At 42.5% G+C, this 27,624-nt stretch overlaps 1 protein-coding gene across 1 annotated transcript in view; it reads left to right on the top strand.

Moving 5' to 3' along the window:
- The first annotated feature begins 10,062 nt into the window (after window positions 1-10,062).
- LOC136884713 (zinc finger protein 431) overlaps window positions 10,063-27,624 on the top strand; it is a 62,802-nt gene continuing 45,240 nt past the window's right edge. The window contains exons 1-2 of the mRNA XM_067156996.2: window positions 10,063-10,187; window positions 12,102-12,228. Coding sequence (XP_067013097.2) covers window positions 12,163-12,228 — 66 coding nt within the window. The 5' untranslated portion in view covers window positions 10,063-10,187; window positions 12,102-12,162. The remainder of the gene's footprint in view (window positions 10,188-12,101; window positions 12,229-27,624) is intronic.

Here is a 27,624-nt window from a genome sequence, read left to right as displayed (position 1 = left end):
TTGCCAGTGCTACAGAAGTCAGGCCTTGACTATGCAGACATAGATACTCCCTGAAAGGAAGCTATTTCGAAGACTGCAGAGGAGTATTTTGAAAGGCCAGGAGAATGGCGCTGAAGGTCAATAAGTTGAGAGATAATTGCAAGGGTCTTCAGGAGATGATAAGAAAGAAAAAATATTGAGGACATGGAGGAGTCAATGCCACCTGGAATGTGAGGGTGAGCTCCAGAATTTCTCACGACAGCAATGTGGAAGGAGACGGTCTTCTCAGGAGAAAACGTTTGCTTTGGTTGTGTGCAAGAGGAGTCCAAAGATGTACTGATTACTTCAGTGCATACTGACTCTACAGCCCTCCTGGCTTGCACTCTCTGATAACGTCCTGAGCTTGCGCACGTAATAGCTGTTTCTTGTGCATGCAGAGTTATCAGTCAGCTTATGAGCTTGGCATGACTGCTCCAAAAAGTAACGATGCAAGGATGCAACTGACCCTTCAAAAAGAGTGTGGTCTCCTTTTAGCAGTGAGAGTGTGTTGCATAATTTTGCAAACTAGAAGAAGCCAATAGTTGTTTTCAGTGCGATATTAATTTTGTTAAAAGGGGGGCAAGTAGGCATTTATAGGCATAATATGTTGAAATAGAAATAAAATTATATCTGTTGTGTACAACCTTATGACAACAATCATCTGGTCTCTAGTGGTAACTCCTCTAGGCCTACATGGCACAGTGGAGATTGACATGATGTTTAGGAATTAATTGAACCACCCTCTTTACATAATTTCACACAGTAATTAAAATGCCATATAATATTCTCAAAAAAAACCAGATATTAGTGTGCGATCAGTTATTTGATGTTAGGTACCGGTACTAAATATTTTCAGTTTCGAAGTATGATTACATTGATCCCGTTTGTGTAGGCCGACATTCTAGTTGGTAGAGTGCAAGCATTTGGTCTTGGTGCTATTTTATTATATATTTTGCATAAATTACGAATGACTGGATTTTGTGATTTTATGGCGTGATCTGAGTAGCCTACGTGATGGTTGTGCAAGATAAGCTTCTTTCATTGCAGTTTTCAGTTTTTTGAGAGTATGAAGTGAAATCAGAATTATACGCATTCTTAATATAAAGCAATAGTATTATGATCATAAACTTCTCCCTTATTGAACTAGTATTTACGTGTGTTTTACCTGTTGTTTTGAATGAATAAATGTAACACAAATCAAAATATAAGCTATGTACATTATGGTAGTGATTTGCGCGAATGACGCCTGGAATCGCGAGAATCGATTCCTATGACTCCGCGGTCGCACTTAATGTCGTATGCGAGGAATCGGTTCCCGATGACTTCATCAGAGTGTGCTGGGCGCACCCACTAGCGTGAGTCTTCCGTATATAAGTGGGGCAAATTCGAACGTGCAATATTTACTATTTCTTTTGTATACAGTGAAATGTCTTATTGGTTGTCACGAATGAATTATGCCACATAATAATTAAATAACAATTTATCCTGGTAGTCTGGAAATCAGATTATACATTTCGACACTGTGTGTAGCAATGGACATTGTTATTTATGCTTATACTGTATTTTTCTAACGTGGTTCTCAAATATCGCTAATATACACGTATTAATCTGTGGAAATAAGTAACATTTTTAATAAGTACACAACTTGTTTCGTAGCATACCTGTCTTCCGTTACATTTAATTTGCAATGGACATTTCGTGCTACTGTCCGGCTCATTGGCTGGATGGTCAGCGTTGAGGCCTTCGGTTCAAAGGGTCCCGAGTTCGTTTCCCATTCCGGGTGCAGGATTTTAATCGTCACTGATTAGTTCTTTTAGCCCGAGGACTGGGTGTTTATGTTTGTCCCGATATTTTCCTTATCATATTCAGACAACACACTACACTACCAACCAACCCAGGAGCACGCAACAATGATTACATCCCTCCATACAGGGTTGTCGCCAGGAAGGGCATCCGGTTGCAAAACCGGGCCAAATCAACATGTGCGATACAGTTCGCACCCGCGACCCCACAGATGTGGGAAAAGTGGTAGAAAACGAAGAATCGGAAGAAGAAGAACTTTCATACTACTGCTAAATATTATCATGAGAAACTGTCAGAATTACTATTTTTGTTTTCATCACAGCTTAACATTAGTTAAGGTTGACTCTTTAATACAATTGTATTTCGTTCAAAGAGTAGTGTTATATAATGTCATAATCCCCGTACAAGTTTTCATTTGTTTACAATCCATACAATTTGATTAGTTTCAAACAGAGAATCATATGTTCTGATCAAATTACAGTCGCATTAGAGTGTATTGTTCCAGGGCTGTAGAATGGAGCAGGCATGGCTTGTAACGTAACCTGGTTATAAACCAACACGAATTTACATTGCAGAACACATTCGTGCTGCACGTGTTTACGTATCTGCATCACAGATGGTGCTAGTGGTTCCTTGGCATATGGAATCGACTTTTCGCGATTCCAGTCGCAACCATCACTATATTGTGGTGTGTTTTACTCACTGCCTGCTCGATCTGCATCCGATGGCTGCTTATACTGCCTGCTCATTCCATATTCAAATGTGTAACACGACTTACAAACAGTCTGCCGCTAGATCGCAGCACCGGACGTACCCAGTTATCGCGTAAATACAGCTAGATAAGCATACAAGTAAAATTTGAAATCTGAACGTAACAGAAAAATTAAAGAATTGTTCGCATAAAGTTGTGCTCTAGAGAGTGATAGCTTCAGGACTTTTCGAGAAAGAGATTTCGACGAACAAGAAAACATGCAAACTTTGTCTGTATGGTACTTCCCTACATTACTAAGTAGAGGTTTCACGAATTTGGCCACCACAGTTTCTGATGCTTATTGTTACTAAAACACTTTAAAATCTTACAGTGGCGCAAAGAGGGTAGAACATAGTTTTTTATAGTCTGGAGCAGACTTGCAGATTTCTTGCAGTACGGTAGAGCTGCCTCAACAAATGTCTGTAGCCCCATAATTAGGCCAATAAATCGTTGCTGGGGATAGCGCAGGTCTCCTCTATCAGACTGTCTGATTAAGTTCATCAATGGGGATGCATTAACTGAGGTGGAAACGTTACTCAAGCACGTGGTGCATTGTGTTTTCTTCGATTACACGCACTAAATAACCACACACTAATGCATGGGAAGCAGTTTCGAAAGTGGCACACACTGACTCAGGGGGCTCACGAACATCTTCCTGTAAATCAAGTAGGATACTCAGCGGGCATCATTGGTTCTGTTTCGTCAAGTCCGGGAGAGGATACTGAGGCAAAACATTTTGAATTTTGCTTGTGGATAACGTTAGCACCATCGGTGGACATTAAAATACCGGATTCCAGAATTCTCTTTATGGAGTTCTGAGTAGCCCGGGAGCAGTCATGTCATTGCACCCTTCTGCCATTCTTATAGAACTAAACATGGCTTTAACTGGATCTCCTGAAAAAGCCCGTGTCATGGAGTTAAAAACCACGGCATTCTGGTTTCCCTTTCTTTGATTTGTAGAAAGGCACGCAGCAGTACACCATTTCCACTGTAAACAAATACAGTACTACCCTATTTCCCGTTGTTTCATTCCGACAGTTCAGGAGCCAGTTGGTGCTGCCACCTGCTGTGGGTATTTGTAAACGGCGTGTTTCATTTAGTGCCATGTTAAAATGTTGTAATGAGCAGGCAGTATAAGCAGCCATCGGATGCAGATCGAGCAGGCAGTGGTTTTACTCGTTGCCTACGCTATACTACAAGGCCTTGAAATGCACTCAAGGAAACTGGTAGCATTCTAGTTCACCATTCAGCCACTAGGATCGCGTTCTTGCCCCCCTTTTATTCGCATGGTCGTATATGTCAATTAGTAAATTATATCCTAAATAAAAAGAACTGAATGCTTTTGCGAGTATTGACAGTACTTTATTTATAGAGCGGTGGTTCATTGTCTTGGATATGTCACTGAAGTTTCAAAACTTTCCTTTTGAGGGGTTCCGGTTCTTATCAAGTTTCAAAACTTTCTCTCTTCTACTTGAGTGGCTCGAAGCAATGTTGTCTAATAGAGGTCTCAAAAATTTTCATAGTATAAAAAGAGGTGGTTTATCGTCTTTACACTTTCTACACTTAATTTCACTGATGAACATGTCTTTCGAAAAAAGAAAAGTACTCCTTTCAGTAACTCTCTTCGGTGCAAGTACTGCACAGCAGAGGTGACAAATTCCGCCGTTCACTGCAGAAGTGCCACAGACGATGATTTCCGGTACCTGCGGGCTCCTCGATCTTGAAAACGAATAAGACACAATGTTGGACTTTGTGTAGCTGGAGAAGAGGTATGTTCTAAACAGCCTTTACAGTCTGTTTGTTCTTCAGCCACACGAACCATAACATCACTGTATTCCGCATGGCGTCTTAGGTAGCTGAAGAAGAGCTCGATGTCATCACTTGTTAGGTTCCTCGTCAGTGCATAATGAATATGTATACTTATGAGGTATTCTACGCAGGCCACAGTGGATTGGGTAGTCAAGGTCTATGCCAGATACATTTCCCTCACGAGTCTTTTTGCTTTCTCTGAATGCATTTGAATTTTCTTAATATATGACAGAAAATCATGAATTAACCCACTGAGGCGTTTATCTTCGGTACCGGTACTAAAAGATGCTCGTTTGTTCTCATTCCTGGAATATGTCCCATGTGAGGGTTGCAGACGTCATGTGCATCGAACAATTTCACAAAGTGCCCCATAAAACAGATGGTTTATTTTAAACTGTATTTAATGCTCTCAGGACAAACTACGTCCATACTTTTCAAACCAGAGATTGTTTCAGGGGGAAATACAATATCTTTAGCTCTTGCTACATTCATTTTCTCTAAATTTGTTGGGCAAATTATTTTTCTAGTTGGTTGTCTAATTTAAGATTTCTGAGTTTGAAGAGGCCTCTCAAATGATTGCCGGTCATGGTAGCATTGTTTACAAAAAGTCCAGTGACAATTTTTGGGATCGCATGATTCTTATGAAGTAGGCCCTAACTCGGATCAAAACTTAGGAACAGAGGAATAATTTCATCAGCTGGAAGTCATATCTCATGCGTAATATTTCCTGGGCATAATGTTTTGAACATTGTGAAACGAAATTCCACTACCTTTGATTTCTCGTGAATAAATCATGACTGGAAGTGCGAATCCTTAACATCAGACAAATACATACATTCACAACCAACTCAATAAACACGTTTAAAGGCCCGAACCTGTTAGACGCGGGGGGGGGGGGGGTGCAGAAAGCAATCCTAGCGGCCCGGCATTGAACTTCAGTGTGACCACTTTGATAGCGTCTTACGGGCTCTTATTTCAAGACCTTGTATTAGGGCTCTCTAAAGACTAGGTATGCTCGCCCGCCATTATGGTTCATTCCAGCGCTACGTTGGTGGGCAGTTGACCGCCCCAGCCTTGTACATCCCTCTTTGTTTACTGTTCTCCACGCTACAAAATAATGCTAAACTAACATACTGTAAAAATACTCATTCTCAGTATTACTCAAACGGTTACTCAACATAAACATTAGTATATTTCGTACATTATTGTGTAATTTTCACTCGAGACGGTGATTGTAAAAGCAAGGTCGTTGATAGTTTGCCTTTTAACAAACAAACGAACTAGGCATCTACTCTCACTGGAAAAATTTCAGAAAAAAGAGCTTAGGCCTTCTAATAAATCGGCTTATTATTATTATATTACTGATAAGTAGAATAGGTTGTTCGTAAGCTATGCGCCGCGGTACCGTCAAATGAAATAACTGGTCATCGTGGTATTGATGTAGGCTACTGTCTTTCTTAAATCGTGGAATTTGACGTGGAAATCGGTCAGTGTCGAAGATATATAAATTGTGATAGAAGATTTTGGTACCATTTGATCTCAGTCGGTATTTCATCTTTCTTTTTTTCTTAATCTGCTTACCCTCCAGGGTTGGTTTTTCCCTCGGTCTCAGCGAGGGATCCCACCTCTACCGCCTAAAGGGCAGTGTCCTGGAGCGTAAGACATTGGGTCGGGGATACAACCGGTGAGTATGACCAGTACCTCGCCGAGGCGGCCTCACCTGCTATGCTGAACAGGGACCTTGCGGGGGGATGGGAAGATTGGAAGGGATAGACAAGGAAGAGGGAAGGAAGCGACCGTGGCCTTAAGTTAGGTACCATTCCGGCATTTGCCTGGATGAGAAGTGGGAAACCACGGAAAACCACTTCTAGGATGGCTGAGGTGGGAATCGAACCCACCTCTACTCAGTTGACCTCCCGAGGCTGAGTGGACCCCGTTCCAGCCCTCGTGCCAGTTTTCAAATTTCGTGGCAGAGCCAGGAATCGAACCCGGGCCTCCGGAGGTGGCAGCTAATCACACTAACCACTACACCAAAGAGGATGATCGGTATTTCATACTTGCGTAAAACTGATTCAGCGCTATTTTCAGAGTTGTGAAAGTAATAAGAACATTTTCTTCGAACAAAAATAACGCTGAAATATGATGTACGAAGACGAAGTCACCCAGGTAACTGGGATTCTTTAAGTTTATTTATTTATTCTAAAATGTAGTCCCTTTTCTTGTTTACCAGTATTTTAAAAAATGCGTTCTATGTCCAAAGTAAACTTAAATTTTGGTGAGTGTTATGAATCTCATCAAGTCATCAGCTTATGAAATTGTAATGAACAGAAGATTTTAGTTTATTCAAACGAACATTCATAAAACAAATGTTATGTTATTATAAATTGCATTCAGGAAGAAAATAGGAATAGAGTAACTACCGGTACTTCTATATATAAATCTTCTCTCCCAACCTGAAGTATTGCACTGACAATCAGTTACCAGTGACTTGTAATGCGAGTGACCCACGAGCTGTGGAGAATATTGAAAATATTTGACTTTGGCAAAGTTAACGGTACTTTTTTTTTTTACAGATATTCCTCTGGTTTAAGAAGTAGTATGATTTCTCAACACAACTCACCTTATTAAACTTCAAAGGGTTGTAACATTGGTTAACTTGCTGAGGCAGCACATTTAAAAAAATATATGATATTTAAGGAATATTTTACAAATTTACTGTCTCCTTTTATTACAGTATTTACAAAACAATAGCATTCCTTGTTTATATTTTTCTCTTCTTTTCCGAAGCACTCCCATATATTTTACCTCGTTTCCGTACATTCTTGTTAAAGTCCACAACAGAATAGGATCGAATTCTGAAGAAGTGTCTAACAATTTTTTCTTTTAAATTACAGCACGTTGAAGAACATGTACTACTTGTACATTTATCATTCAAAATTTTCTCCATTATCAAATTTGCATTATGTAATGCTTATAGTTCCTAAAGAAGACCTCACACTTGCAAATTATTTTCATAACTTCATTATTTGGTTTCTTTAAACCACCCAAATTTAGAAAAAAAGTATCAATGTTTCAAAGCTTGAGTTAGAAAGCTCATGATTTAAAACCTGTTTGCATATAGACCTACCACAGATCTTGGTTTGCAATAATGCATTTGTTGTACTACCACCAATGTTAAACAAATTATTTCTGTCATATGAAGTTAGTTTTGACAAATATTGTAACTGTCGTGTTTGGATGTTGAACATCTGTTGCCGGACTTTGGGGGCAGAACTGAATATTGAATAATCAGTGTAAGGGGTGTAGTCAGGGAACTTAGAATACTCAGTAGTAACGTCAGTGGGAGATGGATGCAGGATTAAGTCAGCAGTTGAAGTAGAAGGTGTAGCAGTGTAGCAGAGGCAGTGGAGGCATACCAATAACGCAGATCAGAAGGGAATCTAAACAACCTGTATCCCGCAGTAGGTAGTACAATTAGGTGCAGAACAACCCACCATTTTGTAATAAATATCCATACAAATACAGCACTATTCTGCCCATGCACGCGGTGATTGAAGCGATACATTCAATGTGACGAAGCGAGCGCTTGTAGGAGAAACTAGAGTTTGATCACATTGCCCATTGCGCATGTATGAACCAAAATGGAGGCTAAGCATACCCATCTTATAGAGCCTTAGTTGTATTATAACGTAGGCAACGGTTTTACTACTTTCTTTCCACTTTCCATTCTCAGATATAAAAGTGGTGGGAGGGGCTGAACGAGAGAGTGAGGTTACCTAGGTAGTGAATTAGGTACGTATGAGCGTTTTAGTCTCTTACATGAATTGCATTAACATTTTCAGTAATCAGTGACCTTATTCAACACATGTAAATTTAAATTATAATGCGATTGCTGAAACGACGATGCAGGCTAGTGTAATAAAGGGAATGCCAACATACAAATAATTGAAATGCATATTTTTCAAATAAAAGACACAGGAGTAACATATTAAGCTGCTTTCCTATCGAAACAGAATCATTCTTTCTATTGTAATTAAACATTTAACATAGTAATAATTGCCATTATCCAGTTTATTACGAGGTACTATCGTGGTATTTATTTCCTTATGTTGGCAGAGAACAGTATACCTTTTATAGTATCCATGACTAATTTTCTCTCATCATACAGGAATGACGGGTCTGTATCTTTTACATGATCCCTGCCCATTTGTCTCTCGTCTTACTGTAATGGAATTATAGGTACATATTACATAAGCAACATCCTACACTATTCTGGAATATTCCCAGCTCTCATTTGTACTAATTACTAAAGCACCTTGATGGCTTTAGACAATCCCGAACATTCCAATATTTGGTACATTCAACATTTCCGTATATTACGTTCAGACTTGTCCCTCCGTCATTTTCAAGTATTATTCGCATGGCTTCCGGGCCATTCTGGAAAACACGGCAACGTCACAGCGGATATCCTAGCTCACGAGGCCGCCCAGGGTTCTGGATTGGTCTACTATAACGCAGATTTACACACAGCCTTATGGGAACACTGTCGTCACGTCATCCACGATCAGTGGTGGGCACTGGCGCCGAACTTCTCCGTTGAAAGGTAAGCATTTCTTCACGATTCTGCCTGATATTCTTACTAAACCGTGGTTCGCCGTTGGTTACTACACTCGGCGTCATATTCCTACAATCATACGTTTCCGCTTAAATCATGTGTGTACGCCTGCTCATCTCTATCGCCTTAATCTTATCGAAAGTTTTTGTCCATGTGATCGGGCAGTGGGTACTGTCATTCATATTTTTTTTTCAGTGTCAGACATATGAACATCACCGTCACGACTTCATAGCTAAGCTTCCTCATGCGGGTTACCAACTGCCGTTAAATGTTTCGTGTTTAGTGTTTCCACCGACTTTTCGCGTTGTAGACTTAATACTCAATTTTTTAGTTACTTGTAACATCCAATTATAACCTTTTCCTTCCCTATAGGTACGAACTTTCGTATCCCATCCCTTATTTGTGGTCCGGTCGAGTTTGTTTGTAGTAAGACGTCGTGGTAGACCACACAGACGTGAAGCATTAGAACCCTGTGTCCCAGTGTTTTTGTGTTCTCCTAGATAGTTTAGTCTCAATATTATTGGTATTTTCCTCAGTTTCATTATTACCGGCTGTCATTCGCTTCATTACATAGCTAACCCTACTATCTTGTAGTGTACTAATTTCTACTAATGTTGGTACCTCTCCCAGATATTAATGATCCCGCAAACCAGTGACTGGACGTAGCGTCTTACGACGATGTCCAAAAACTAACCAAGAAGAAGAAGAAGTCTCTCGTCTCCCGGCAGGTACGCATGCAATTTATTTCCTATTCTGTGGTCTGAGTGTAATATGGTCATGGTTGTCTCAGATGACTTACGACTTCTAGCCATGTACAGTAGTTAGCTGGAGATAAGTGAATTATACCAGGTGTGTATGTATATAGTCGAGGAACAACGCACTGGTTTTAAATTTGTGAGAAGCCGTATTCGCTATTTCCGTTTCTTTCGAACTGGTTGGATTGTTGTTATTTAATGACCGTATTAATTTTGATTTGTATTCAGAATCTCAGACATTTTGCAACAGCTTGTAAGGGTTTTGTCATGTGGATTGTCCTCTTTCTCTTAAGATTTTCATGATCAGTTAATTGCAGTTTCTTACGTTTTACACTGTGTCCAGAGCTTTCAACTGTATTGCTAATACTGTTGGAGTCTCAGTCTTCTACATCTCCATGAGAAACTTAATATCGTACGTTACGTGATAGGAAAGAAGGTAAGCTTTATTGTTTAGTTCGTATTTAAGCACATAAGAACAGCGGCATATAATTCTGTTTTTCAGCCGACTGTAGGCTATCTGCATTAAATATCACCCCTGACAATACATGCAAGTTTGATCCAACATGGTACCAGTACTGAATAGGTTATGAATAGCCTGCTTGTGCGCAGTCGTGTACATGCTGTTACAACAGAAATTCACAACGGATTCTGAACTGAGAGTTCTGAATTCATGCTGTTCTGACTGCATTCAGAACCATTTCAGAGCCAATGCCAGCAGTTCTCATTCAATACTGGTACTGTGTGTTCTGTATGTGCACATTTAATTCGACCAGTAAGTGTTGCCACTGCATACAGTAGGCCTATTTCTCATTGGAATAGTGAGGTCTTTCATCATCTGTTAAACATTTTGTAACAATTCGTAGATGGCGATGATACAGTTCACAATTGCCGTTTACTAATTCCAACAAACCATTATTAAAAATCAGTTCTGGAAGCATACTGATTCGTGTATGCTCAATATTAATTAATTTTGAACGAGTTCATAACCACTTCGCAACTCATTGTAACGAAGGAGTACATAGCCATGTCAGAATTCTTTGTTGTAACAAAGTAGTTCATAGCCAATTTGGAACTGTTTGTTGTAACGAAGGAGCTCGTAAGCAGTTTGGAACTGTTCGTTGTAACAGATGAGTTCACATTCAGTTCTGAACTGTTTGTTGTAACAGACATACAGTAAATAATGTAACATAATTAGTAATGATCGTACCTTTTTGGATTAAGTTGCCAATGTGTACCTGGCTATCCTCTATCAAACAATTTGTTTGACCAATAATGAATCTGACTAAATTGCTACTGATTTCAACATATTTTATGGCAGCTCTTAAAAGGGCTGCTAGCCCAGGTGAGAACTATGTATTGAGAGGAGAACTATGTCTATATCGGTGTAAGAAACTGGATTAACATACGTAAGACACAGAGCTTAGACACAATTGTCAGTAACATTCAGGATGAATTACTTTATTTGTAAGTGTGGTGAAAAAGATTAGGCTCTCCATTTACTATCTGAATATTTGTGGATTGAAAACAAAACTGAATGAGCTATATCAGAACAGTCCTAATAGTGACTTTCAAATATATAATTAAATCATTGTTGGACTCTGGTGTAAAGACAGTGAGGTGTATATTCGACAGTACAGACTGTACATAGCCCGTGGAGGTAGCGGAGGATCGGGGTGGTGATTTTATGTCTTCACAGTGGTTAAAAACAGATAATTTGTGCTGCAATTTGAGCAAGTTATGAATTTTTAAAAGGTTTGGTTCTAGAATTTTTTCTTATTTACAATTGGCTTTGTCGCACTGACTCAGATAGGACTTATGGTAATGATGGGATAGGAAAGGGCTAGGAGTAGGAAGGAGGTGTCCATTGCAGCCCTAAAAACATTTTTCCATGCTTTCCCATTTTCACACCAGGCAAATTTTGGGACAGTACCTTACTTAAAGCCACAGTCACTTCCTTCCCACTCCTAGCCATAACACCATACGACCTCTCTGCTGTCCGTGTGAAGTAAATAAAAAAAATTAAAAAAGTTGGGCTACATTGGATAGAATGTAATGAAGAGGTTAATAGTACATCTACAGCATAGCACAGGATAGGGTTGTATTGAGAGCTACATCAAACCAGTCATTAGACTCGCAGTGTAGTGGGCATAGTCACAGGCTTTTCACAAGATCTGTGCAAATTAATCCAATTTGTGGATGTGGGATGTTCTTTCTGTGAATATGTTTATCCCTGTGGTTCAGTTTCCAGGTAAAACTGGAGGTCCTGTGGCTATGAGAAAAATATGAAGAGGCACCTAAAGCTACAGGCTTGACAACAGAACAACAATAACAGTGTTTCTCATTTTTTCAGTGCAAGGTCTGTGGAAGTAATCTCATCTCAAAAGCACCTAAACCTTCACACACTATTTAAAATGGACTTGGAAGTAAAGATCAAAGAGGAACCAATCTGCTGTGAGGAAACATCAAATACTTTATGTGTAAGTATCAATCCACATACAGCACGATACGAATAAACAGTGCATTTCAGATCTTTCTTTGATCATGCTACTACAGTATCATTACTAATTATTATTATTATTATTATTATTATTATTATTATTATTATTATTATTGCTGTTGTATGTAGCACTGTGGTGGAATTTTATTTCAGTTATATTTTGATTATGTGTAAATTGTGTTTTATCTACTATTAATTATGGTAGTATTAATTTTGACTCTAATGTATACTAATTGGTTGAGTGTAAACCTTTACTATGCCAATAAGGATGTCTATCTATCCATCCATCTATCTATCTATCTCTCTCTCTATCTATCTATCTTCATATATTGATTACAATTAATCTATTAGTCTTCTCAGTTTGACTGGTTACATAACTGTATTTGTATCTCTTATTCACCCCCTCTGGGTGGGGGATGCAGACGAAGAATAAACCAACGGTATCCCTGTCATAAGAGGCGACTTAAAGGGGTGATCTAGGCACGGACATGGATTGGGGTTTGGTATAATCTGTTGGACTCCCTGTGGATGGGAATGAATACATTCACAGGTAATCCCTGCCTCTTGTAGAAGGTGTCTAAAAGGGTCATGTACCAAGCTCAATAGCTGCACTCACTTAAGTGCGGCCATTATCCAGTAATCGGGAGATAATGGGTTCGAGCCCCACTGTCGGCAGCCCTGAAGATGGTTTTCCGTGGTTTCCCATTTTCACACCAGGCAAATGCTGGGGCTGTACCTGAATTAAGGCCACGGCCGCTTCCTTCCACTTCCTAGACCATCCCTATCCCATCGTCACCATAAGACATATCTGTGTCGGTGCGATGTTAATCAAAATAGCAAAAGGGTCATGTCCCTCTTTAATTTTATTGTTATTTGAGGATTAGGTGTAGACCGATTCAAAATTCTTTATATGCATGCTGCTCGGAGGTGGGCATCTTACGCGTGCGATTACGCCCAAAAGCCCGACTGTGACCACCCAGGGATCTTGTGGGTGGGAGTGTCATGTACCCGTGCAGTAGTATACATGTGACATCGCAGGTCCCTGCACAGCCGAATGCCAGAATGACATATTATTGTTTTTTTTTTAAGTTTTTCCTCTATATACTTAGTACTCTCGACATATGGGGCAATGCTGTTGCAGGTGACTGGAGAAATGTAGTCCTAGTGCTCATTGCCTCAGTCATTCCGTATTAGGCATCATCCAACATTGGACCACGGGCAATACTGGCTATGACCTGGTGGGCATTGCCTTGGCTGCTTGGTTCGTCTAGGGAGGCCCCTGATCGGAGTGGGTGGCATTCATGGAGGATGATTTAGGGCATGGTTTCAAAAAATCTTTGACCTGCCCAAGGTGGTCCCCCATCGAAGCCTTTAACTTTTGATTCCTTGAGGGGTTCAACCCACTGGGAACATGTGCAGCGTCAGAGAATGGAATCCGTGGTTTCCCATTTTCACACCATGCAAATGCTGGGGCTGTACCTGAATTAAGGCCACGGCCGCTTCCTTCCCACTCCTAGCCCTGTTCTGTCCCGTTGTCGCCATAAGACCTATCTGTGTCGGTACGACGTTAAGCAACTAGCAAAAAAACAAAAAAAGAATTGAATACAACTTCTCTAGGTTTCTGGTTGCTACAGCGAACTTGACAATCTCAAGAAAATGCACAACAGTAGTCTGCTTTTGAAGACTTGCACAGCACTGCAAGCCAACAAGTTGCTTAAGTGCACCACTTTGGCGAAATCCCCTTAAAAGTAGAGGAGCACAAATCCTTGAATCTGTTTGTAGAGTAATCTTCCACTGCAAGCTTATTTTGAACACTGAAGATGAGTTCATGGAAGACACGAAGCACAGTGGCGTGACACACGTCCAACGCATTGCGCGCTGGGTCGGCAGTGGAGACGTTGCCACTGGTGCCCTCATTGTCTCCTTTGAGTTGTCGGTGTTGCCAGACAGTGTCAGGGTGGCAGCTTGTCCTTACCATGTGGGGCCGTGTATCCCGCTTCCTGTGCAGTGCTATCGGTGCTGGAGATTTGGACGTGTGGTGTGTCATTTTTCGAGTCGGTCTGTGTGTGGTGTGCGTGGCGGAGGCGGCTCGTGGTGAAGGTAGTGTGCGGCTCTGTGCGGGTGCGCTGGCTGACCTGGTCTTCATTCTCCTCAAGATTGGGGATTTCCGGCGTTTGTGGGTGAGGGGATCTGGGAGGTTGGAACCCTGGATGGTTTTTCCTGCCGGCGGCATGCTGTAGGTTTGGTTCCGTGAATATGCCTGTTGCTGCACTGGGCTGCAGCGTGGTGGCTCGGAGCCTCCCGGGTTCGTCATTCACCGCGTCATTGCGTAAGGCGGCTGTTGCTCCCATGAGCAGGTCTGCAAGGAGTGGGGCTCGAAGGGAAGGACCACCCCACCTTCGGCCATGGACAGGTCTCTGCCTTCTAGGACCCCTTGGCCAGCACAGCGGGGGGGTGTCTCCCTCCCTCGGGAGGTCGACGGGGACGGCATCGTTGACCGGGGCTGGGGTGTTGTCTCCTGTGCACATCTGGGCACGAGTGGGGCTGAGTGGAGCGCCCATATTGGGCGCTCCCATGTTTATCTTGCGAGGGGGGGGGGGGGGGAGCATCGTGTCCTCCATCTGGAGGGTGTGAGTCTTCGCCGGTGGGAGCGCCTTCTCCAGGGCCTGTGCACTCCCTCATGGAAGACATCCCGCTCCTTAAAAGCATCAAGGTTCTGGATGTGTGTCCCGCTGTCTGTCGATGACAGGGTGGACGTCTGGCTGTCGTCTGCATCTACAGATGTGGATGTTGGTGTTGATGGTGTTTGTGTTTGGGAGCACTTGTTGCTCGTAGCCTGGACACACTCTCTTCTCTTTAACGCTGTGGCACTGTTGCAGTGGCATTGTGGCGGTTGTGGTTGATCTTGCTGGGCTACGTCAGCTCGTTGGTGGGTTTGCAGTGAGTGTGGTCTCTGTTTTTGAGACAAACGCCGGACGTGGTCGTCGTGCTGTCTCGGGAGGTTTCATACCGTGCTCGATGGAGCTATGTTGTGTCTAGTAGCATGGGTTGTTTTCGTTTGTTCTGATACTCGTGGTTAGGGGGTTCCTCTGTGAGCCCCGCTGGGGGCGGTTGCGGTGCAGGTGCCGCAGCCTGTCGTGGCGGCAGCATGGGGTGTTTTGTTTACAGCTTGGCTGGCCTCTAAACGTGGGTGATGTCACAGATCTTGTGTATCAGCTTCAGTCTTCCTTTCTCTTGGACGTTTTTGGCACCCACCACCTCATATGGGGCTTTGGGGCGCCTTGCCCCAGGGAGGGGTGTTGGATTCATTGGTAACAGGGCTGGATTTGTGTATTTTGAGCACAGGTGGGCCAACTCGTTTGAATGTATGTTGCGGCTCATGCTCTTGCATAGACGCAGGTCTATCTGGCCAAGCGTTGGTTCCACTGTTTTGGTGGGGTGCACACTGTGGGCTCTGTGGCAATGGCCATTTTCCCGTTATTCTTTGTTTAGCAGGGATCCATTAAGGCTCCTCCTCGATGGATTCTTGGGCATGTTGATTGGCCGGGGTTCACGAAACTTGCTGTCTTTAGTGGCGTAACCGAGTGGAGTATGGACGGCGAAGTGAGTTGCATAGCACATGTCTCTCTTGCTGCTGCTGAGGGGTCTTTCCCTCCTTTTTGTGGCACGTTCCTTGTGGAATGAAGGAATTGCAACGGCTATTGGGGAGCGCTGTCACGCTCACGGGCGCAGTCGTTGGCGGCCTGCTGTGGCTGGCTTGGTGGCATTTGGAGAGCTCTGCGCTGGGGTACGAATTCTTATTCACCAGAGTGCAGGGGCTTCGTGGGAGAGATATTTGTCATCTGTGAAGTCACGTGCTCCATCATCTCAGGTGTCGACTGGGCTTTGATGTGTTCCGGGTATCCAGGGGATCATCTTCTGTGCCATGAATTTCCATTGCAGGTGGTGTCATCACTGAACCGCTCTCGATTGCTAGCCATCAGGACCATTGTTTTGCGGGTGTGTGTTGCTCGGGGGGTTGCCATCGTGGCTTTCTTGATCTGAGCCGGGGGCGGAGCATCGTCACCTTAGTTTTGCCCCTCGGGGTTTGGAGGACTGTGGCATGCCCTTTGCAGAGTGGGGGCTCTGCAGTGCCTTGGCACTTTGCGGGGGCACATCTCCTGGACTGGACGGTGTCCATGACCAGATGTTGAAATTCCTTAATGAGTGAGTTATGTCTGTAATGTCTCCTTCGTGTGTACAGCTGGTTTTGGGTGGGGTTTGGGTTTCTGTCTCAGTGGCGGAGGGGGCATGGTCATTCCTGTTCTCAGGCCTAGCAGGGGTCCCGGGTATGCAGGAGGTTGCAGACCTGTCTTGCTGTTTGATTGGGCTGTTTGAGAGGGTGGTGGGTCACTGACTTTTCTGCAAGTCTGGAGAGACAAGGACTTTGTCTGGGTATCAGTGTCGTTTTCTGGCCACCTGCTGGGCCACTGGCCACATTATCAAGGATGCGTTTCTCTGCAAGCAGCATTTGGTGGTTGTTTTCTTCGGCTTGGGGTGGGAGCTGTGGCGCCATGTGGCTGTGTGGTATCCTTTCGGTCCTGTATCAGTGGGGATTGCGATGTGGCTTGCCGGTGTTGAGTTTTTAGTCCCTCCGTCTATTCTGTGTCCAGGTTGAGGGCATGTTCACAGTGCCATGTTCAGGCGATAGGAGTGCTGCATGGATCATTGCTTGGTGTTGCTCTGTTCGCAGTTGCCATGAGCGGTGTTGTCGCTACTGCTGGTTCAGCGGTGGTACTGTCACTGCATGTGGACGATTTTGCTCTGCATTGTGGCTCGCATAATATGGCTGTCACAGAGCGACAGTTGCAGAGGGCTGTTGGGAGAGTGGAGCGGTGGTCCTTGGAGCATGGCTTTTGGCTTTCACCCGAGGGGAACTCTGTTGTGCACTATTGCTGGCAGCACACTCTTCACACGCATTCTGGACTTTGTTTGGGAAGTGTCACTGTTCTCGTGTTTGGTGATTGCAGGTTTCTTGGGTTCCTCTTTAATGGCAGATTGTCATGGGATACACGTTTGTGGTGGTTGAGGGTGCAATTCGCTAGGAATTTGGATGTCTTGAAGTTTCTTGGCGGTGCTGTTGGCTGGCTGACCGCTCGGTGCTCCTGCGATTTTGTGGGGCAAATGTTTTGTCTGGTTGGGCTGCACCAGTGCGGCATGTAGATCGATAAGTCAAGGCGAGACTGAGTGGCGTCCACCGTGGTGTGGTTGGGTTGGCGGCGGAACTATTCATGAGAGTCCCATTGTTGGCCTGCACACTGAGTGGGGTGTGCCGCCTTTGCACTTGGGGTGTTAACAGGTGCTCCAGTCGTGTGCTGCAGATTTTACTACGGGTGCCACTTCCCCCGGGCTGTCCTTGTGTTGGGCGGCGGAGGCCGTCGGCTGTTCGTTGCTTATCCTTGGGCGGTGAGACCAGTTGGAGTACACTTGGGTGGTGCTCATGGATTGTTTGATGTGCCTTCAGTTCCCTGCCTTGTTGGTCGGTCGGGTGGGGTGCCTTCATGGATAGTGCGACAACATGAGGTAATCCTGGGTCTGCACTCTGGCATGAGGGAGGGCGTGGGCCCTTCAATTTGTTGGGGGCTCTTCCTGTCCGTTGTTGGCCAGTGTCCGGGTTCGGTCGTCGTTTGCGCGGGTGGTTCGGGAGCGCAATGGGCTGTGCATTCGTTGTCGGCAATGATGAGTTTCATTGTGCTCTCCTGGACGCCTGGTGTGTGTGTGTGTGCTGGGTCTCTGTAGTGTGCACTCTCCGGTGGGCGTTGATGATTTCTGCTGTGTGCTGACTCCTTGAGCTTGCTACAGTCTGTTGATGCCTGTTTTCCTCGGCACCCTCTGGTGCAGCAGGTCCTTTGTTTGGGTACTGGTGCCGGAATCACGTTTGTGTGGCTCCTGGGCCGCATGGGTGTGAGAGGGGCGGGTTAGCTGAAGGGGCTGCCGAGGAGGCGGTTGTGTTGCCCCCATTACCCTGCAGGGTTCAGGTGGGTGATCCTCGCTCTCGGCTAAGACGTTTGGTCGTCTCCCATTGGGGATGGAGTGGCGGGCCGCGCCACTTCCAAACGAGCTCTGAGCAACGGGGGTGTAGTGATGGTGTGGAGGACTTCCCTTTGGGCTTCTTGGAGGGAGACAGTGGTGTTGTCGTTTTTGGCTAGGCCACAGTGTGGTGGTGCGCTCCTGTTTGCTGAGGGGGCAGCCCCTTCTGGTGTGTGCTTGGGGCAGTTTTCTTGCCATGGTGCGTGTCCTTCTGGAGTGTGTGGACCTGGTCGATCTGCGGTGTGGTCTGAAACTGCTGAGTTCCATCTCCCTCATCCTGCGGGGTAGCGGTCGGTCGGCAGACCTCGTCGTCCATTTTGTGAGGGATGGTGGTCTTTTTACTCGTGTGTAGTAGTGTCCTTTGTATTTGTGTGTTTCTGTTGCCTGCGCTTTTGTCCCATTGACTCTGTTTCTGTTCATATTTATGTGGTTTAATGCGTTATTTTGGCTTCTAGCTTGAATTATGTATGTTTCTGTGCTTCCAGGTGGGACCTTGTTCCATTGTCACCCGTATTTTCTATAATTTTATTGAGGTGTGGGGCATTGCAAGTTGGATCCACTGATTGTTTTGGTCTCGCAGTCGTTCATCACCATTTGTTTTGAATTTTTGTCAGTGGATGCATTTTGGAATTTCTGTTATCATGTGATTTTGTTCCATCTTGTACCATTAGGGGCTGATGACCTAGATGTTGGGCCCTTTTGAACAACAAGCATGATCACAATCATCATATTTCTTGTTCAGGAAATGTATGAATATCTTGCTGTCTATTTTTAAGGCACATGTGTATATATATATATATATTTGTATAATAATCACAAATTGCCTAAAAATTGTTCATGTAATTATGTAATTATAAGTTTGCATCTTTTATTTTGCATAGATGTCTGAAAGCTGAATTCATTGGTTTGGTAAGAAGTGGGTTTCTTTTTATCTCTCTTTGCTTTGTTACCATGTTCAGCATAGTCACATTTTGTGAGTATCTGGCTTTTAATTCTGTAGGTCTTGTCAGGAAAAATGGCAGTCTGAGTAGCTCAGGTAGTGGATTGCTTTCCATCTGGTTTCTAGTTGGCATATTAAATCCTTTATCACTCTGATGGTATTTAAGGTGCTCAAACACATCAGCCTATTGCGGGAACAATCTCTGTCATCTCAGTGCTTCCACAACATAGAATAAATAATGACAACTTGACAGTGAATTTTTTTTCCAGAAATGATGTGATATTGCTAAATGTTTAATATTGTAATAATTCAATATTGTCAGGGGAAGGAAAACATCACTTATGTCGTTTTTAAAAATACTTAATTTAGCAGATGAAGAGGATACCACATGTTGATATACCATGGGTGTTAACGGAGTAGTGCTGTACAATGCAGTCATGTTATTCTTGAATCTCACTTGAGATTGATATGGTGAAGCTTTAAATGCTGACAGTTCTGATGTGATGTTCGCTCTTGAAATAGGGGAAGTATCTATGGTACAATAGGATATTCCCCTGCAAAGAGGGTACATTGTTACAATTTGTTTTATGTCCCAGTGACACAGGTAGGTCTTATGGCATAAGATGGTGCATTCTTTCATGATGTGGTAAGTCATTTGTTTTGTTCTCTTGGGTTGTCACACAGTCGTGAAGTAATTATGTTCATTCTGTGGAGGGGTGATTTAAAGCAGCCTTGGTTTATAAAGAATTACATGTGCAGAGGTGCCAACTATTACGGATTGTCCGTAATGATTACGGATTTCACTTTGCGATTACGGCATTACGGTCGAAGGGAAATTATTATGGAAAAGCAACCTTGTCACGATAAAAATTAATTTCTGCGAAAAAAAGGAAAGAAGTAAAAAATGTTCAATCTCTTAGAGCATTACTGGTCAACCCGCCTCGTTTCAATGCTTGTACGTTGGCTACCAAACATATTTGGCAGTTATTTGGTCGTCACTTCCTTTTGTTTCCCGCGAGCGTTGTGAAATCACGGCCAGCTACATAGATATACGCTGCTCTCTTAGCTAGAATGACGCGGGAAAGACGTGGCGTATCAAGTCGGCCGTGAGGTAGGCCCTACTCCTTGCCAACTCATTACTCCTTGCTTTGCTGTTCTCCAGTTCGCACATTCGGCTCTCTGTTGTGTTCGTAGAAAGAATGGTATACTCGTATATTTAGCGCATGTCAATTCTAAGTATCCTAGACGTTGATTCGAAAAGTAGTGATTGGTTTTGTGAAATGAAGCGGAGCAATTGTCAAATTGCATCTTCTTCTAAGAAGACAGCAGTGTTACAGAAATATCGAGACGGTTACACAAAGGAATGGCCATGCTTGCTTGCCTCACGTGTTAGTGAAAACCACGTGTTCTGTAGTGTGTGTTCGTGTGATTTCTCTGTGGCTCACGGTGGACGAGATGATTGCAGAAGACGCATAGAATCCAAGAAACATCACACATACGGTGAATCAAAATTACGAAACCAGTCTGTTTCATCGTTCTTCGTAAAAAGTAATGAAACTGCGGTGACAAATGCCGAATTATTGTCCACATCATTTCTTTTGGAGCATAATATTCCGCTATCAGTTTCAGACCACGCTGGAAATTTGTTTAGATCAATGTTTCCCGACTCAAAAATATCTCAGAAATATGGTTGTGCAAGAACTAAAACCTCTGCTTTAGTTCAATACACTGCATCAGAGGCAAAACAGGAATTAAGTGAACTTTTGCAAATAACGCCTTTTTCCTTGGCTACTGATGGTAGTACGGATTCAAATGCAGTTAAACTTTATCCTATAGTTGTCTCTTTAATGCTCAGAGAGGTCAAATATCAACTCTTCTATTGTCATTGTTAGACAGTAGTGACAATACTGGTGAGGGAATTTTCTCTGTAATTACTAGTTAATTGTCTTCTTTAGCCATTCCATGGGAAAATTGCATTTCTTTTTCATCTGACAATGCATACACAATGATAGGAGCAAATAAAGGTGTTGCCAAATTTGTGAAGGACAGGCATTCTTCTGTTTATGTCCCGGGTTGTTCATGTCATCTCATACACATCTGTGCGCAAAAGGCATCAGCCCAATTGCCAGTCAATGTAGAGAACTTTTTGGTTCAGTTATATTACTATCTTGACAAGAGTTCTAAAAGACAAAACACGTTCAAAGTTTATCAGGCTGTTTGTGGCACAGAGGGTCACAAAATTTTGAAATATGTTAGTACCCGTTGGCTCTCGCTTCTTCAGTCTATTGATAGAGTTCTTGAGCAGTGGGAAGCTTTGACACTCATGTTTTGTAGTGAGACCCACCATAAAAGTGAGACCACCAAGCAATTTGAAACTGTGAAATCTTTCATACAAGACCCACACACAAAACTGTTTTGCTACTTTCTTCAGAGTACACTTCCTGTTTTTAACTCTGTGAATATATTTCTGCAACAAGATGCTCCAGCCATACATCTTCTTAGGAGGAAACTTACTGGTCTTTTAACTGACCTATTGGTCAGATTTGTTCAGCCATGTTCTCTTCAGTCAGAATCTACCTCCCTTTTGAGTGTTGAATTCAAGAGGAGGAAATACCAGAAAGCCAATGAGGACTTGGTAATTGGAGCAAAAGCTAGGGCATACTTGAAAGATAATGACTGTGATGAAGAGATGTTTTATAATTCTGTAAGAGAGTTTTATATGGCAGCTTGCAGTTACATTACCAGGAAATTTCCCCTTGATGATGAATTTCTTCATCATACCAAAGTTGTAGACATCTCTCTCAGAACGAAGGTTTCCTATTCATCTCTTGAATACTTTGTTCGACGATTCCCAACTTTGGTCAAAGAAAGTGAACATGACAAACTTGAAGAGGAATTTGCAGTTTACCAGTGTGATACTTTCCCGGAATATATTGTACATGGACCTAACATTGATGTGAATTGGGGCAAGATTGCAGAGCTTAAAAATGAAAGTGGACAGATTAAGTATAAAACCTTAAGTAATGTTGTATTTGCAGTACTAAGTGTACCTCATAGTAACTCTCCCACAGAAAGAGTTTTCAGTGTTGTTAGGAAAAATCAGACAGAATTCAGGCCTTCACTAAGTACATCTACACTGGAATCGCTTATGGTTCTGAAGACAAAAATGTCATCTCAGGGGGAAGTATGTTACAAGAAAACCTACACCGAAAAGCAGCTGCTGGGTGCGAAAAAAGCTACAAATAATTTTTTATCGCAGAGCTAACAGGTAATGAGCAAATGTTATTGTGTTATATGATATACTTTAGAATAGATTGCTGCAGGGCAAACGGGGTGCTTTGGATTTAACTCATAAAAGTTTTTGGCGGGGGGGGGGGGGGGGGGGGTGGTGGTGGTTAAAAATGGGATTACTGATAACTCACTTCAAAGGTTGGCACCTCTGCATGTGGATGTAATTAGGCACAAGTTATACAGAAAGTCTATGAGAGATACTTGGAAAGAATAGTTCGGTGTGAGAAGCATTGTGCAAGTTGATATATTCTTCCGTGCAGATTTTGGTGTAATATTGTTTCAATAAAATCATCCATGGCTTAGGCAGCAGCAAGCTGGCCTCTCATTACTGGGTTCTGTGGTTCAAATCCTGGTTAATCCATGTAAAAACTGAGCTCGATAGCTGCAGTCGCTTAAGTGCGGCCAGTATCCAGTATTCGGGAGATAGTAGGTTCGAACCCCACTGTCGGCAGCCCTGAAAATGGTTTTCCGTGGTTTCCCATTTTCACACCAGGCAAATGCTGGGGCTGTACCTTAAGGCCACGGCCGCTTCCTTCCCACTCCTAGCCCTTTCCTATCCCATCGTCGTCATAAGACCTATCTGTGTCGGTGCGACGTAAAGCAAGTAGCAAAAAAAAAAATCCATGTAAAATTGCTACTGGACAAAGCAGAGGCTGGACAGGCTCATCTTTCGGTACTCTGGTCTTCCCTGTCTTTCATTCCAGTAAAACTCTCCAATATCATTTCATTTCATCTGTCAGTCAATAATTGCAATAAAGAAGTGCAGCAGGCTTTGCCAGTTGGCACAATTCTTACCCTCGCCGCTAGATTGTGGCTTTATTCATTTCATTTCTGACCCGGTTGAATGACTGGCAACAGTCTGTGGATTTTCATTGTTTCAGTAACATTCAGTAACATTGCTGGGTGCAGTTTTGTCTATGTGGTCTGCTCTTTCATTCCCTCAAGGCCTCTCTTGTCCTTTGACCCAGTGAATGTGATTGAAGTTGTTTGCATGAATGGTTTTATTTCTGATTGTAAGAGCAGGCAGATGCATTCTGTGTCTTTGCGATGGTAGTTAAGGCTGCGTGGTAGTTTACATGGATAATGGGAGCGGTCAATTGGTGGTTTGTCTTGAATCTAATCTATAGCAATCAAAAAATGGAGGAATAAGCATTGGAAAGAAACACTATTGTCAAATAAAGATAGAGATAAACACAGAATAGGAGAGGTTTTTCATTCCCAGTTTCAGCAGGAAAGCAGGCATAAACTGTCATTTGGGGTCCATCTTGATATATTTTCAGTCTTAACCCAATGGGCTCTCATTGAAATAGCCCTGCGTTTCACACTGACTCAGATTTAAATCCCAGTGGAGAGCTGTGTGTGCAGCACAAAGGAAAATAGATTGCAAATAGAGATCTATGCATGATATTAACCTAAAATTTTGTCAATAGGTGACATGTAGTCACCTAAAATGTTGTTCTTGTGTGATATATTTCAAAGGAGTGAGGGAGATGTAGATGAATTTCACACTTTTTCCACTGCCATGTTGTCTCGCTTCTTTTCTTCTGTTTTGAGCACACAAAACATCACTTAGAGGGATTGTTGTATTTTCTAGTACGTATTAGGTTGAGGTTGTCCCCCAACATTGTAATCAGGCACTGCACGGTCGCATGTAACTGTGTTGGTATGGCCACGCGGAAGTCTGCATAGTAGGGTTTCCTGTACTCCGACTGTGAGAAAGTACAGTTTACTACAATGGAATTGAAATGGCAAATGCCTAGAAGATAAAAGATAAAAATACTGTTTTTCTATCCCCTTTGTGTGTTCGTCTCATGTTTGGGAGAAAAGGCAGTGACCTGGACTTCTAAACCTACTCCCTGTATCCAATCTTGGTACTCAAGGGCCAGTTTTGGATTCCTTACTTTTCCCTCTGTCACTTGTTTGTGCTTTCTCCTGAGATTTCCCATAGGTATAATATCTGCTGTTGTGTGTTTTGAAGAAGGAAAATTAACACCTTTGTTGTCCTTCCATTTGACACACAAAATATTTTTGGTTGACCTAGATTTACATTCACGTCTTTGCAGTACTGTAGATGAAATACCAGGTGGCATGTTTTTCTGTTTGGCCTGACAGTTGCTACAATTTTTGTTTGCTTTACATCAACCCTAATACAAAGGTCTGGAGACATGTATCAGTTGTCAAGGTACAGGGTGCGACCTTTGTTGAACAGGTGTTCACGTGTGCTCATAACAATATTAATGCTCCCAGGTAAGGAAGAGTCAGTCTTATCATTCTGTGCATAAATTCAAAAGGTGTTGCTGTAGCCTGTATTTGCATTGCATATTTTATATATCGGTATGCCAGATCTGGCTCTCTTGTGGTGATTACATTGCACGTATGGCAGTCTACCTCAAAATTTCAATGGAGATTCATCTAAGACATTTCAAACAATGAATACAATGTGTCCAAGAAATGCAAAATTATAAGCATAATATTCCTCAGTTTGTCACTAGCATCAGTTGAAAAGGCATTCGTGATCTGTAAGAAATGAGAAATAAGGGGAAATCTTTCCCTGCTCATTGTTTCTGAAAAGATAGGAGTTTCAGTATACCTATCTTTACTCCAGTATAAGTGGATGCCCTGTTTTCAAACCTGGGATATCAGAATACCTAAAGCAAGCTACGCCTTTGTATGTCCTGCATTGTGTTAAACCATTTGTCAACTTTTTCACTTTTTCCTGTTCTCATCTGTAAGGTACTTCTGAGAACAATTATTTGTCTCTGTAGCAATTGCAAAAAAATAATAGCTCCATTATCATCATCGTTTCCCTTTATCCAGCTGTAGGCGGGTAGGGCCAAATATGGTTCCTCTCCACTTTCTTCGGTCTTTCCACCACTCCTCCTCCAACACTGTGTCCCAGTCAAGGTTTCTTTCTATAATGCTGCATTGGATGGTATCCTTCCATCTCGATCGTGGTCGTCCACGGCCTCTCCTTCCTTGGATTTGCATTTCCATCACCTTTTTTTGGCATTCTTTCGTCGCTCATTCGCTTTATGTGCCCAAACCATCTTAGTCGGCTCTTCTCTATTCTATCATTCAGTTTTTCCACTCCAATTTCTTCCCGGATTTTCTCATTCCTTATTTTGTCTCTTCTACTCTTCTGTATCATACTCAAGAATTTCATTTCGTCTGCCTGTATTCGACTCTCATCCTTCTTTGTCATTGTCCAAGTTTCTGCTCTGTAAGTTATGGGTACGTAATACATCTTGTACATAGTATCCTTTGCTTCCATTGGCACATCTTTGTCCCATAACATATTTCTTACACTATGATAGAAACAACTTCCAGCTTGAATCATTTTACTAATCTCAGCATCCAGTCGAGCATTCTCCATTAATTCACTCCCCAGGTATTTAAACGTTTCCACTACTTCCAGGGGCTTGTCTGCAAGTCTAATCTGATTTTTCCCTTCTTTCTCCCCTCTAGTCATAACAAGAGTTTTACTCTTTTCTACACTTATTTTCAATCCACATTCTTCAATCTTCCCATTCACCACATTCAACTGTTCTTGAACCTTCCTGTCGTCTTCTCCCCAAATCACAATATCATCTGCAAATAACATGTTCATTTCTCTTCCTCCATATGCTGTTTTTGCTGTTCTCATGATGTCATCCATTAATATTGTAAACAGGATTGGTGATAGAACACTTCCCTGTCTCAGCCCTTTAGTTATTTTGAACCAACTTGTCCTGCTAACTTGTGTTTGCACGCAACTACAACATTCCTTATACAATGCCATGATCATTTTTATTAATCCCTGTCCAATTCCTTTTTGCACCAGACTGTCCCAAACTTTCGTCCTAGGGACACTGTCATATGCCTTTTCAATATCAATGAATGTCATCACCATATCATTCCCGTACTCCCAGTGCTTTTCCATTAGTTGTCTCATAATGAAAATGGGCTCTATTGTTGACCTTCCACTTCTGAAACCAAACTGATTTTCCTGTATCTGCTTCTCAACCCTCAACCTTATTCTACTTTCCAGTATCCTTTCCATTATCTTAGCAACATGGGATATTAGAGTAATTCCCCTGTAGTTCTTCAAAACTTATCACCTTTCTTGAAAATTGGGATGATTATTCCTTTTTGCCAATCCTCAGGGACCTCCTTATTCTCCCAGACATTCCTGAGAACCCGATATGTCCACTGCAGGCCTACAGCTCCTGCTGCCTTTATCATCTCCACTGAAATTTCATCTATTCCAGCAGTTTTTCCATTCTACATCTTTCTTACTGCCATTTCAATTTCATTCATTGTAATTTCTTTATCCATTTCTTCGTCAACTAATTGCCTTTCCTGCTCGTCCATTGAATGACTGTCATCCGTTCTTATGTTCAGCAGCTTCTGAAAATACTCTCTCCATCTATTTCTTATTTCTTCTGGCTTTGTTAAAATTATGCCACCTTCATCCTTCACAAATCTGGTGTTTACTTGATCTCTCTTTTTGTTTCTTAAGATACCATACAGTAATTTCTTGCTGCCCTGCATATCATCTCTCAATTTCTGTGTGAACAATGCCCATCTTTTCCTCTTTTCTTCCTCCACTACTTTCTTGGCCAAATTCTTTGCCTCCACATATTTTCTTCTACTTTCTTCAGTCTTAGATGTTTTCCATGCTTTCCATGCCATTTTCTTTTCCTTCACTTTAATCTTTACCCTATCATTCCAGCAGTGTGTTTCTTTGTCTTTCACATTTCCTGATGTTCTACCACACACCTTTTCTGCACATCCAACCAGTGCTTCCTTAAATCTTTTCCATTCCTCTTCCACATTCCCCACCTCTGTCCTGGGTACCAAGGGTATTATTTCCCTTTGAAATTCTTCTTGTATGCTTTTCTCCTTCAACTTCCATACTCCATATAGTCTAAAAACACAGAGAGCTCTGATTGAGGTATGGCTGCATATTCCTGAAATAATAAATCTAAAATACCACTCTGTGCAGGGAAGTGGGGAATGACAGGATTATTTTCTCCACTTATCCACACCCAGTCATCCTGTTTTGCACGTTTTGGTTGTGGAGGCCTGGTGTGAAAA

The sequence above is a fragment of the Anabrus simplex genome, chromosome 13 (assembly GCF_040414725.1).
Source record: "Anabrus simplex isolate iqAnaSimp1 chromosome 13, ASM4041472v1, whole genome shotgun sequence".
Taxonomy (NCBI): Eukaryota; Metazoa; Arthropoda; class Insecta; order Orthoptera; family Tettigoniidae; genus Anabrus; species Anabrus simplex.
This window is presented reverse-complemented; position numbering and strand designations above follow the sequence as displayed.